The sequence below is a fragment of the Lupinus angustifolius genome, chromosome LG18, assembly GCF_001865875.1.
Source record: "Lupinus angustifolius cultivar Tanjil chromosome LG18, LupAngTanjil_v1.0, whole genome shotgun sequence".
NCBI classification, from domain to species: Eukaryota; Viridiplantae; Streptophyta; class Magnoliopsida; order Fabales; family Fabaceae; genus Lupinus; species Lupinus angustifolius.
The window spans coordinates 10136142-10150863 of NC_032026.1; the positions used below are offsets into that span (position 1 = coordinate 10136142).

General features: G+C 34.2%; 2 protein-coding genes across 4 annotated transcripts; both read right to left on the minus strand.

Annotated features, from left to right (window-relative positions):
• LOC109332346 (pentatricopeptide repeat-containing protein At1g59720, chloroplastic/mitochondrial-like) lies at nucleotides 2139-3931 on the minus strand. Its single transcript, XM_019567299.1, has one exon. It carries the CDS (start codon nucleotides 3805-3807, stop codon nucleotides 2416-2418), a length of 1392 nt encoding a protein of 463 aa, XP_019422844.1. The 5' UTR covers nucleotides 3808-3931; the 3' UTR covers nucleotides 2139-2415.
• Nucleotides 8605-13452, minus strand: LOC109332290. 3 transcript variants are annotated; one of them, XM_019567230.1, is made up of 16 exons: nucleotides 13303-13452; nucleotides 13117-13260; nucleotides 12930-12996; nucleotides 12724-12817; nucleotides 12548-12631; nucleotides 12364-12453; nucleotides 11773-11844; nucleotides 11440-11509; nucleotides 11308-11357; nucleotides 10897-11106; nucleotides 10759-10829; nucleotides 10570-10639; nucleotides 10201-10266; nucleotides 9899-10051; nucleotides 9019-9143; nucleotides 8605-8721 (listed from the first exon to the last, which is right to left on the minus strand). In XM_019567230.1, exons 2-16 carry the CDS (start codon nucleotides 13229-13231, stop codon nucleotides 8649-8651), a joined length of 1410 nt encoding a protein of 469 aa, XP_019422775.1. In that variant the 5' UTR covers nucleotides 13232-13260; nucleotides 13303-13452; the 3' UTR covers nucleotides 8605-8648. The 3 variants fall into 3 exon arrangements, with proteins under 3 accessions (XP_019422775.1, XP_019422776.1, XP_019422773.1); XM_019567231.1 differs by having other exon boundaries at nucleotides 11440-11500; nucleotides 13117-13452; XM_019567228.1 differs by having other exon boundaries at nucleotides 13117-13452.

Here is a 14722-nt window from a genome sequence, read left to right on the forward strand (position 1 = left end):
TTCAAATATTTAAATACGATGTGCATCAATATAAAATAAAACATAAACAAGATATATGTTAAAAAAAACTCATAAATTTGATTTGATTAAAACTTACAATTGCAACACACTCAAATAATATAATAAAGTATTCATCATTAAACTCAGCGGTAATATTTCACCATTATCCCATATGACTAATTTTAATAACATAAATTATAATAATAATCGTATAAAAAGAATTTAGATTTTTTTTTGTTTTCCACGTGTATCCTCGCAGTGGAAGCAATCTTGTCCGAGCTGGGAACATCCACAGGTACATGGGAGTAACTCTCCCCGCGGACATTTTTTTCATCCACAAGATTCGAACCTGAGACCTTGTTTAATAGGAATCAAGTGTGTACCATTTGAAGCAACGCCCGTTAGTAAAAGAATTTAGAATAGCAATAGGAAACATAACACAAAAATAATATTAATAATTTTCTACTTATTAACATTGCATGTGTAAACATTAATTTGTTAAAATTGGTTTCTATATGGTGTTATCATTGCTATCGACAACTTGATGCTAGAGATTATTGCATGTGGATTTGTTCTAATTTCTAACTAAATATAATGACAATTGGATCAAATTTGTTTAAGGAAAATGCTAAGTGAAGTACATTAAGAAATATTTTGTCATCTTTACATTGTTGATCTTTTATTTTATATACTTCTACTTATTATATAGTTGGCTAACACAATGCATTGGAAAAACTCAAATGTACAAAAGACTCTTTACACTTTATGCAATTTTAATGTAGAGAGGTCAATAAATAACAAATATCAATTATTTACTCATTTTAAGTTATTTTTGCGGAATTTAAAAGATGATTAAAATTATGTTGTGTGTTCTTTAAGAAATGATGAAAAAGATGCATGTGATACTATTTTTATAACACTTTTATATACTTCAGTTAGATTTATATTCTTGATTTTTTAATTTGTAATTTTACAAATTATATGGTTGATTATATAATGTCGTTGGTTATTTCAAATTTGATACTTTAACAATTTATCACTTCAAATTATTAATTCTCAATTTTTTTATATATTTGTATTATTCTATTTTTGCTTACATAGAGTCAAAATGGAACCAGTTGTGCAAATGTACTGGTATACTACTACTGCACAAGAGAAAAAATATAACAACTTCACTCAAATTGTGATCCATGCGGCTCTTCCTTGTTCTGATCCTAACCTCAACTTAACTGCTAACCATCCTCAATGCTCACAGTTCAACAATTGCAACCAAATGTTAAAAACATTGTCACTTAACTGGGGCAACTCCAAAATTGAGTGAAAATATCTAGAAAATGTTGTTCATTTCAAATCAGAGAGTATAATCAAAGTTATCAGAGAGTAAAATTACACTGAGGATTTCAAAAGCAAACACAGATAATCAAAGAACTGCCTAGGATACACTGCCTTCACACCCACCAACAGATTTGGAGGGCTAGCCTCTTTAAGTAATAACATATACTTATTTGCTCATTGGATTTGGAACTCTATTTAGCTTTTTTCCCCCTAAATGGAGGCTAAAATAGGTACCTCATTGCACAAAGCTTATACCTGTTGGGATTTGGAAAGAGTAAATATACACAATCGTACCTCATCCCATCATAATGCAACCTTATTCCACATCACAAGGCACAAACTTATTATTGCGCCGAAGCTAGCCTTGAACATGATATAACTGTAAAAAACAAAATCTCCCAAAAACTTAAGCTTAAAGTGAAGGCACATGAATAGTTTTATATATCTAACACCCCTTTGAGCATAAAGCGTGGACTATGCATAACCCACCATATCTTGTGCCGTAATTTATATTCTTTTTATTTATTAGAAGAAAGGGGACAAGGATCGAACTCATAGGCTTTATATCAGGTCAAGAACCAAGACAAGAGTGACTATATGCGTAACATTTTTCTTGATAAAGATAAATGAAGACTTTCTTTCTATCTGATAAGTTCATCAAGGCTAATAAGCTTTATATAGAATGAATTATAAAATGACGAGGAAGCACAAGAATACAACCCATCTCTATTATCCTCTAGGACTCTAGGTTTAAAACTGGTAGGTCAGATTTTACCAATTCCAGCAAAACTTCTTCATTTTGCCCTTTCACAGCCATGTCTAGTGCAGTTTGCCCTTTCTTATCAATTCTAAATCCAGTTCTCGGATCCTTATCTAGTAAGCCTTGCACAACATCCAAATACTTCATTCTAGCCGCAAAGTGTAGGACAGTCTTACAATTTTTCTTGGCTATTTTTGCAAGGTTTGAATCTAATTTCAAAAGGAGATTACATCAATGTGAACTTGAGTTGCAGCTCTGTGTAAAGGTGGTAAAGCAGTGCAATTGGACAAATATGTCGTCACGGACAAATCTGTCTGACATCACATCAAAATTTCTCTGTTGATGAAGCTGCTATTACCAGGCTCCGGTTTCTGGATTCCCCTTTCCTGCATTGATCTTCTCTCTTTGCTCATTTCATTCCATCGACCCGTACTTGCATACATGTTTGCAAGAAGAACATAATCACTGCTATGGTCTGGTTCCAATTCCAACACATGCTTTCTTACCTTCTCACCAAGTTCAACATTTCCATGAATTCGACATGCAGCTAAGAGTGTCCTCCATACAATTGCATTAACGCACTCTACAGGCATTTCCTTTATCAATCTGTATCCTTCATCGAGTAAACCAGCTCGACCGAAAAGGTCCACCATGCAGCCATAGTGCTTCATTGTTGGTTGGATGTTATACTCTCTAATCATAATATCAAAATACTTTCTTCCCTCGTCAACCATCCCTCCATGACTACAAGCACACAGTACTCCCAAAAATGTAACATCATTTGGTCTCTCCACATTCTCTTTTAACATTTCTCTGAAAAGTGCTAAAGCCTCTTCTCCATTACCATGTGACGCTAGCCCGAGAATCATCACATTCCATGAAACTATGTTCTTCCTACTTCTCATCTTGCTAAATATTTGGTACGCTTCTTCCATTGCCCCGCACTTTGCATACATGTCAACAAATGAATTTGAGACCGATGTTGTAATCTCTTGTTGATGCATGCAGAAGGAAGAATGAATCCACCTCCCAAAATCTAGTGCTCCAATTGCACCACATGCCGAGAGGATGACTACCAAAGTGGCATCATCGGGTTGCACCTGTCTCTGCAGCATTCTGGTGAACAGGTTCAGCGCTTCTGTATAGCTTCTGCAATATACATGACAATGAATGATTGAGTTCCAAGCCACTAAATCTGCAGCAGCATTGTGCTGCATTTCCTCAAACAGCTGGTGTGCAGTTTCAATGTCATTCAGCATACCATACATATGAATGAGAGAATTGCTGACATAAGTATGATTTGTGAGACCAAGTTGAAGTATGTTGCAGTGAAGTTGCTTCCCTAAGGTAATTGATCTAACAATTTTAAGCAAAAAGGTGAAAGTGAAACTGTCTTTATCTGCATTTTTCATCATGTGGTAAAAATGAATGGCCTTTTGAGTTTGGTTAATGTTGCCAAAGCCCCTAATCATGGTATTCCAAAGAAATGAATCTGGGTTTTGGATCCTATCGAAAATGGAAACAGCGTAATTCATGTTACCAGATAATGCACAAAAAAGAACAATTTTTCCGAGGACAAGGTTGTTTTGATGAAAATTGGTGTGAATTATATGACCATGCAATTCCTTCAAATGTCTCATAGTGGAACATCGCTTAAAAAGGTTCATAACAGTTCCTTCAGCCTTCCAGAATGCTGCATCTTTAGGACTCATTTCACTGCTGTGGATGGTATTTTGATAATTTCACTTCTTTGTGTGATGATATATTATGTTATTGTGAATGGAATATAATGAAAGACATCAAGAAGCATTTGAAGTCCATACCTTGCATTTTAGTTTATACAAATTTGGTGGGAGTTAATTTTTTTGTACTAGCAAGGGGATGGGATCCTCTGTTGCAAAAAATTTCTCTCCCCATGTACCAAGCCAATGAAATCTTATAGAATAGTGTACAAATATTAAGTTATGTTATTTAAATTTTATTTTTAATTAAATAAAATTTTCTGATTGGATGGGGACACCAAATGGGACACCAAATGGGACAGGTGATCCCTATCCCTAGCAAGGTATCATCTCACATTTTTTAAGGAACTAATTCATTTTGTGGCTGAACTTCCCAACAAGTATCGCTCATAGGAATCGAACTCTCACTCTTGAATTCAATAAGGCCTTAAACTAATAGACCAATGTCTTGTTGGTTGATGTCAATTAGTTGAGAAGCCATGGGTAATGCTTAAAAAACTTGCATTGACTTTTGTGATGATGTAACATTCAAGTTAACTCTTAAGGCTCGGAAGGTTTTAGTTCCTTGATATTGTGCATGAAGACTCCACTTGAATTCGTGTGATTATGTTCTAAACGTTTAAATATATTTTTGTTGTTTACGTTTGAGTTTAGCACCTCTATATCTATTATTCATACTAAGGGAGTCTCATTATTGGTGAGAGGGAGAATAAAGAATAGACACAATTGAGACACCAAATCTCAATCAAAATCTTATTGTTTGAGCTGTTTTTCCTTATAAATTTATATATTCAACAATTTCATCACTACTATACATTTACTCGTCTACTCCTCTTAAGTTCACCATCTATCATTTGAATGGAAGCATATCTTATGTCTTAGTACGTGTACCACTAGGAGTGGCAATGTGGACCGGCCCGGCCTAGCCCGCCTTTGGCTCGCCAAAATAAAGGCTGGTCCGGCCCGGCCCGTATTATTAAAATGACTCAAATGTCAGTCTGACCCATATTTTGCAGGGTTGGCAAGCTGACGGGCTAGTCCGTTTCCCCCCTCCAAAATGTACATAATTAAAATTTTTAGATAAAAAATAATCAACATACTTGATAAATGTCTTTTAAAACAAAAAATCACAAACATAAGTCTACAATATTACAATAACAACATAACATCTTAGCTTAAAATTTGTAAATTCTAAAGAAGAAACCAACATAGTCTTAAACTAAGAGAGTCTGTCAGTTGCCACGCTCCACGCACAGCACAGTGTCACACACTTTAGTTTTTTTATTTTTTAAACGGGCTGAATATGGGTTTTTAGGCTAAAATCCTCAGCCCGGCCTGCTAAAAATAGCTATCCGAACGGGCTGGCCCTTCGGGCCAAGCCCATATTGCCTCCCTTATGTACCACTTCATGTATCATTTTATTTTCATTGCTAAAATATATAAAGTTAATATTTATTTTACTTTTATGACCAATAAGAAATAAGAGGTTCAAAACTTTGGGACAGAAGGTATGAGCTTCAATCAAACCATTAATCCTGATATCACTTATTGGACCTGACCAGAATTAGAGAGTTTCAAATTACCAAGGATTATCATTATTACTAAACATGTGAAGATTGAAAAGTTACAACTAAGACACTTAAGTCTTGAACTAAAACATTAAGATAATGGTTTCATAGATATTTTTCATTTATAAGTCTTCGATTCACCTTATTATATCCAATGTAAGAATTCACACCTGAATACATCCAATAAAAATAGTAAAATAGATCGGTTTTAGTCTCTTTTTTGCGTTAATCAATTGTAATATCTCATGTAAGAAACTAAACTAATTCTTGGGGGCACATGGTTGTCCATGGCACAAGTACTGCTGCAGGTGGATTGAACAATTAATTTTGACAATATCCAATAATTGCTTTCAATATTAGATCAACTCCTTATATAATTGTACCAGTTCGGTTGTAGTCTCCAATCGGGATAAATGCACACCACATATAAAAAAATCATGTACTAAAATCTAATAAAAAAGTAAATTAATTTGTTAGAGACATTCAATAAGATAATGTGGGATATATTATACCAATGTGAAAAATGTCGGAGATTTAAATCCCTTCAACTCTCAGAATTTAATTTTCTTAAAGATCTGCAACAGTTTTGTCCATCAATTTTAATTACCGCCAAAATATCTTAGTATTAGCCTATTGTATTTGTATTGAGAATAGATTGTTGACCTCCAAACAATAGCCTCATATTTCTTAGTGTTAAAATATGCTTTAGTTTTCCTCACATTCTAATGTAAACCCTTCTAGGGCAGCCTTTGATCCCAAGGATAAGATGAGTCATGATGGTTCTACAACTAGGGCCAAGGCCAAGGTAGAGGTCCTTAAAGTTTCAAATGATACAATTAACCCAGGAGAGGGTATGTGAGAAGGACATTTATGTCCCTAGGTCACTTTCTACTTAGGTTTATTTTTATTTTCATTGAATCAATAAATGAGATTGCATTCTCATATAGTCTTAGGAGTTTAGTTCATTTGATGTCAAAAATGTTAGTATTTAATTCATGTAATGTGGGTTGGGATTCATATATAATATGGTCCAGATTCATGACCATGTAGTTCACCAAGGTTCAAGGGTAACTAGTCACAGCTACAATGATGGAATGGCAAGGACTAGAGATAAGAAATGAGATTTAGTGAAATATCTATGCCTAAATCAGATTGGAATCAATCCACACGGTTGGGAAAAGATTTGATTATTTCAAATTGGTCAAATCTAATCTATCTTCAAGCAACACGGTTGGAGAAATTCAATGGAAAGCTATCATCATTTCGGTTGGCCAAAATGGATAAATCAAAGCGAAAAAAGGAAAGATATATTCAATATGGTTTGTTGAGGAGATAATCTATTTCCTATCAACTAAAATTGGATCATATTCAAATCCCTTAAAAATAGGAGCAAGCCACCACAACTCAACCATTTACATGATTTAATTAGAAGTTACATTATTATTTCATATCTATTTTTAACCTAAGTTTTAATTATGATTTTCCATTATGCAAGTTAATTATGACTTACTATTTTATTTCAGCCCAAGACATTCAGACTCCTTATTTATGTAATTGAATTGTCATTAATAAAGTTAAGTTTAATTTTGAGAAAACCTTGTCTTTATTTTAGTTGAGAGAATTCTCCTAAAAATAAAATGTTCATTGTTGGCTGTGGCCACCATTGATGAATTCTTATCAAGCTTCCTAGCTTGTGGCGAATAACACTATTGCTTGTGACGCTTCCCCTTCTAATCTTTTCCATTTCCCTCACCAAAACAACCTCAAATTTCCAAAATTCACCAAAAACGAATTACAACTTAAAAAGGCATCCCCTAGAGGTTGTCATCAAGGTCAGACTCACCAAGGTCAGACTCTATGACCGTGAGGCTTCAAAACATGATGGATGCCCAATTCCAAACTCTTCAACAATAATTGGAGAAGTTGGGGATCCATTATGATAGGAGGCTGAATGAGAGACATGGTAATCCAAATGGCCATGAAAGAAGAAGAATGAGGCCTAGAAGAGAGGAGAGGCCGAGACATGGGGATAGGCACAATTCTTCAAGTGCCTATGATAATCAAGGGAGACATGTCAGTCGTGGCCATGATGAACCAAACAGTGACCCTGGAAGGAGACATAAGAGCACAACCATGGCAGCCCTGGCCATGGTCATGCTAGTCCAATACGTGGACATAGAAAGCAAAGAGAGGTGCAAATACAAGCCCAAACCGTGAGCATAGAGGAGATCTGGATGGTGTTAAAGTAAAAGTCCATAACTTTTTGAGGAATAACACTAGCTTATCAAACATTCTTGCTTGTGGCACTTCCCCCTTCTAATCTTTTCCATTTCCCTCACCAAAACAACCCCAAATTCCCACAATTCACCAAAAACGAATTACAAATTAAAAAACTCAAGACTTCAAGCTATAACAATCCTACAATCAAAAGCATCCCCTAGAGGTTGTCATCACATTCCACATATTGTCATACCTTCCTATTCAAGACTTTGCATGATGTTTCTATTTGCCTGTGTAATTCTTATTTGGTTTTTTCCCTGTGGGATGAAACAACCCCTTTGTGTGCCATATGCAGAATCATGATTATCAATGATAATTCCACAAAAGTCTGAAGATTCAGCATTGATGTTTCTGAACCCCTTCACCTGGGTTTCATGGCAATTGGAAAACCCAGATGGGCAATGCTCTTTGGTTTACCTTGTCTCTATTATTTATTCATAACCTCATAGTGAGTACCAACCATTCAACCCATGCTTAAATAAACAATATTGATCAAGCATAGATATGTGGTGATGGTATCATGGCCCTTTCTAGTTTTGATTCTTAACCCAAGCTACACTGCCAGTGTTTCTTCAATGCTCATAGTTCAGCAACCGAAATCAAATGTCACAGACATTGAGTGGCCGAAGAAGAACAATGCGAAAATTGATTGTGATGGAGATTCATTTGTTAGGACATAACTAGAGAAAGATGGAAGGTCCAAGCCAGAGGAGATCATGATTCATGAGCATTAGTAGTGAATACAGATATTCTAATGCATTCTAAAAACCACTCAATAACAGCTGCTTTTCTCCAACTCCCTTATGAAAAAGTATACATCATTAGATACTGCAAGGGGTGCCCTGGCTCTGTACTAACCACCAAAAAGATTATATAATCATGCATTTAATTAAAGCTACAAAGTTCCAAATTCTGTCTAAATAATAAGTTAACTTGATCAAATCGTCAGAACAATTAACACTCCTATGACTTCATTAAGATGACAGTTGCTGCAGTAAATAGCGCCTCTTTTCCGATTGGCAATATCTCCATATGCCTACACCATAACAGACAACAAAGTTGAAAAGTGAAGAAACTATATATGTATGTGGTATGTTACACATTAAATATTGTGGATTTCTCAAGATCCCTTCAAAGTAATTTAAATCACTATTTGTAAGTATTGAAAACAAATTAACATGGTTTCATCTCTTAAACAATTAGTAATTTAAATCACTATTTGTAAGTTTAAAAAATGGTCATTGTCATAATATGAAGTCCATGGAAAGATTGATGCATCATGCAAGTAAGCAAGCATTCTGAAAATTAAAATCCTGAGAAATGGTGCACTTACTGATTTGTGCTTCTCAAACTATCAAAAGCGGAGATAAACATCTGGCACAAATCCGCAAGAGCATTGGCTCTCCCTTCTTGATCACCAGCATATGTATTTCCTTCTCCCAGTATTGACAATTGAGCCTGAAAGACAAGTCAAAAGACTAAATTCCCATTTTGAAAAAGAATTAATTTTAGAAGCCCATCATACATTTTTCAAGGACTTTGGGCTAAATATTTTTTATTCCCAAAGGCAAAAATGACTGTGCTTCATACTCCAAAAACTGCAACTGTCAAAAACCTCTAGCTAGTCCCCAACCCCATGAGGTTAACAGCAACTGAAGTTTTCATTATGAAACCCATGAGATTAAGAGTGTTTTTGGCAAGGCATGTGAGGAGATTATAAGTCAATCAATGGGTTTATAAGTCGCCATTTGAGAAGCTACTTAAAGTGGTTTATGTCTAATCTTCCCCTACTTCGTAAGTTATTTTACATCATTTTACCATTTTTCAACCAGTTTATCAGCCAATTTTACCAAATACGTTAGCTTGAAGCCCTTCTGCCACTGACTTTTCGGACTTCAGCCAGCTTTTCAGCCAATTTTACCAAACACAGCCTAAGATCTTTGTCTGTTATGCAAAGGGGAACATTGTACTTACATTGTGGCGCTTTTCTTTCTTCAATGTCTTCACTTTTCGTTATAGGTTCTCGATCCTACATCTACCATCCCTGGACCCACTAGGTAGGAGCCTCGTGCAATGGGCTACCCTTTTATATCATTCAACAACAACTACAAAAGCCTTTTCCCTCTAGGTAAGGTTGATTAAATTTTTTATTGTCTTCTGTCATTAAAATCAATACATAGTGTGCCATTGTTTCAATGAATAATTACAAGTACCTGAAAGCCATGAGCCAAAAGGAACTGAACTACATCTGCACCCATTTTTTTTATTATGCTCTTAGTGCCAGTTTTATTAGAAAAGCATCTCAAAGCCCCATGAAATGTTGAATCGTAAGTACTACCACTTGTCTTGCGAGTGCGAACAGAAGGCTGCAATTTTGTATTAAACAGCGCTAGTTAAATAAAAAGATTATGAAAAGCTACTAGCCTAATATCATTAGAAAGCTTCCTTTCAAGAGAAAGAAAATCCACCGTTAAGCAAATATGATGAATTTCCAAAAAATCTAGCTGTTGACTACCTTAGTTATGTATTTCCAGAGATACTGCACAACTATTTCCAGCTTCCATCTAGGTTCAGTGAAGATCTGCAAGCATCCTCAAAAAATGACTCGAAGTTGAAAAGGTTAACTACAAACTACATAAGTAAGAAGTGTCAAGACATCCAATATTCGATGGTACGTAAATAATGGCAAACCCTTATATTGTTATATGGAGATTGGTTTGTTTTATATCTTGATCAGAATATGGCCAAACAAAGTTTTTAAAGGAAGGGTGTAACTCGTTCTATCTGTTATTGCTTCATCTAGCCCATAGACAGACAGTAATTTGCAAAGAGTGGGGAGGGAGAGAGGAACAGAGGGAAAGGGCAAAGAGTATTCAGGAGCCACCTTAAGAAATAGGGGAACAGTATCTTCGCTGTAAGCTAGTTCATCCAGAATTATGTCCATCACAGGCGTTCTGTACAAATGTGCCAATATACAATATTATATCTTTTTCAATCAGAAGCATGGCATAAACAAACAAGAAAATCAACTAAAAGGAACAACACTATAAAGAAACAAAGTTAAAACGACTACCTCGTACCATCTGCTCTTGTAGTATGACCCTCAATATCTGCTTTCTTCTTTGACAAATCAAGGCCCATAATCTAAAAGCATCCAGAATGTCAGCAAACACAGATGTGTTTGAAGAAATAAAATTATTCAGGGACTTACCATCACCAAAAGTTTCTCCATAGAGACACAGGTGTTCTTTACTACTTCAGGTAAAGCAAGAAACAGTGCAGTATGACAATATTTGGGTAACTGAGATTCAGAACTTCTTTGAAGCTCATATTTATTGAGTTCATTTTGAAATTGAGATAGTTGACAAATAACTTTCATGCAATCCTTCACCAAGCCTTTGTAAATTGTTTTCCTAGATCCCTACAAAAACAACTAGACGAGATATATATTTATGCAACAACAAAGAAAAAATCTTTCAAGGAAGTGGAAAAAATCTCAACCACGGGCAACATGGAAAGAATAGTATTAGTTTTCATGTGCTTAGTAGATTAATCAATATGGTTAAATGTTGATTCCATAGTGACAAAATCTTTCAGTGCTTTTTGCTTAAGAAATAAATACCAGCAACATGTTGAGTAAAGATTCCTTCTGCATGTTCCAGTTCATTGTTGCTGCAATAGAGCAGATACTTAGAATTTGCAAGCAGCTTAAGAGGTATAACCACAACAGAGATAACCTCAACTTCATACACACCGTTACGAGGTAGAAAATCGCCTTCAAGAGCAATGACAAGATATTGAAAGAGTAACATGTTCTGCAAGGGCTGCAACAAAGTTATTAAATAAATCAGATAAATATATCTTGTTTGCTTTAAAATTAACTGCGTTTAATTTGAAAATTTATGAATCAAAGCTTAAGATAAGTACATAACTATATGGGAAAGGTGGAAGCTTGGAATCTAAAACATATAGATGTTAAATATAGACCACATCTGATTCCAGATTTAAAGTACTTTGTCTGAAAGATACATGCAAAACAAGGTACCCACAATATCTCAAAACAGAAGTACAGTGTTGGTGAACTAACCTTCAAATTTGATAATTCAAATTGGGTCTGAGGTAAAACTCCAGCAAGCTCTTCAATCAGGAGCTGAAAGCTCTAAGGTGGAGAAAATAAAGAGCAAAATGAGTTTAAGAATTTCATATCAAATTGAAATCTAACAGAAACACAAAACTTGCAGAAGCTTGAGTTTATAAACAAACAAAGATATAAATAAAACTGACGTTCCGAGAAACAGTTTAGAATTTCACTTGCAAAGATACAGGTTGGTGGTTCTAAAGTTAATGAACAAGCTAAGTAGTTCAGTGATTCAGTCAACTCAAAACATATTCAAAAGCAAATTTACATAAATTTTGTGGTAAAAAGGAAGGAAATACAAACATGTCAAGATAATTCAAGAGAAGAAGTTAATGAAAAATAACCAGCCAATCTGTGTTATACTTTGATATGCATAAGAGCAATAGAGTTGTCAAGAAAAGCTAAGAAGTACATTTTTTGCTGGCATATAAAGGATGGGAAAGAAAAACTTAACAGAACAGCAAAAATTGTTGCAAGTAAATGAAAGAAGAACTAAAAAACATTACAGGATAAAGTCGAAATTAGAAGAAACCCACTCACAGAGGGGTCAAGAGGTCTACCACACTCTTTGTCACCGGCTTCACTGACAGCAGTGACATTATCCTGGCAAATAATAATAGGAGACCACGCCTAGTATGAAATATTTTATATTTCTATGTCAGTTAAACCATATCCCGAATTAGCAATTAGAGAACAGATTATAATGAGTTACAGACATTTGTACCTCTTCGGCTACAACCAATTTTGATGGAGAATTAGAAGATGGTTTGGAATCATCTGAGCCAGCTAAATGAACACGAGGGAAGTGCTAAACCCAAAAAGAATTGACAAAGTCGAAGGTATCAGTTACATTTAGGGCTTATGAATATAAAAATGAAAAATCACATGGCAATCAAGTACCTTTTCTAAATCAACCAGAAGCTTATGACTTGCCATAATCAACTCTAAAGACTTCCCCATCCTCAGAACATGGAAAACAGCCCCACAAATTTTGCTTCACAAGTTAAAAATCAATACTCATTACACACAAAATACACTACATCCTCACAAATATGAAAGATTGTGCATTTTTAGAAGAAAAATTAAATGGGGCATCACAAACTTACGAAGTGGGTCTTTTTGCATGTTCAAATGCAATTGAAGAAGCGCGAACAGCATCCAGAAAAGCAATCCCTGAAACCCATAATCAATTTCAACCAAAGTTTTCATTTTTTCAAATACCCAAAAGCCTATTTAACATGACCAAGCAGAAAATTATTCAAAAGTAAAAGAGGAATGTGGTGAGATGTGTACAATCATCAACGGCATCTTGAGAATCAAAGGCATCAAGCATGGCTAGCATGTTATCTTCCATTCCTATCCCTGCTTTGTTCCATCTTCTACTACCACTGCTGCTAGGGTTCTCCATTTTCTTTCTCTTCACCACAGAAAATGAAACTACGGTTTTTCTCAGTGATGCTGCTGAGAATTTGGGTGAACACAAAGGGTGAGTGGAACTGAAATTTGAATAAGACGGTGAATCAAGGGTTTCTGTAACTTCCCGCCAAGTCTGGCAAAGGGTTCATGAATCAAGGGTTTATGACTCCTCATTTATATTTGGCTTTATTCTACCTCAGATTATGTTTTGTAATAAGGTTATGTTATCATTTTAGTCTTTTATTTTAATTTAATACTTTATAGTGTTGAGAAGGGAATGATATATATTATATATTGGAATAAGAATATTTTGTCTAAAATAATGCTCACACCCATCAAAATATTATATCACTTAAAATTAAAAATATTTATATTTCCCTCTATTTTTACTTTAACGTCGTTGATATGAAACATAGTTTTGAACATGTTTTGGGATGTTGAGACAATAGAATTGTTTCAACATCTTGAACTATAAGTAGTGCTTTCAATAATTATTTTTACCTAAAAATTCTTTCATTTATTCCTTTATCATAATATAGGTAATATACCTTATCAATACTTTTCATTTTTTGACTTTTCATTTTTTTTGTACTAAAAAAAACTTTTGTAGTTACTTACTAAGGAACATTGGTCTAATAAAGTAATATCTTATTAGATCCTTAAATAAGTCAGTAGATAAAATATACAATTTTTGGGAACGATATTTGTTAAAATAAAGAATTATATACAACAAAAGTAATTAATTCCTTACATATGTAAAGGATCCTCTTAATGACTTAATCATCCAAAAAAACTTAAGTAATTATTTAATAACTAAATAATTGCATCCATGTTTTAGGCTAACTATTTTGAGTACTCTTTTTGATAGGACAAACTTTTATGGAATTCAACTCATAGTGTGAGGAGCATTTTGACTAAAGATGTGCTGAATATCTAGCTTATATGCTTACATATAGAGGAAAAGGGGTGTGACCTTTGAAACACTTATATGCTGAAGCAGACTCTCATCTGAAGAGCAGGTAAACAGAGTTAGGGATCCGATAAGGTGAAATTGAATATTGGATGAATATTATTATATAGATTGATCAAGGAACGTAATATTAATCTATTTCATTAAAGATTGTTGGGATGTTTTAAATATTTTATTGTATTAGAATGTGTGAGAGAGTAATATTATAAATTAAACTTTAAGACCTTTATTATTACTTAGAGTGCACCATATCAAATAGAAACACTATATGAACATATGGGTCATTAATGTGTTAAATCTTATAATCTTAATTCTATAGTAACATATTAGTAGTAATTTCATGCTCTCAGATATATAGATACAATTAATATAATTTCATTAACAATTTTTTTTGTTTTGTTTATTCTATGCATCCTCTCCACCAAACAAAATCATATTCTTTGTCCTCCATTAAATCTATTAACAATATAATAAAAAAATTCTCTCATGCCACATGTCATTTTTTTCTTTCCT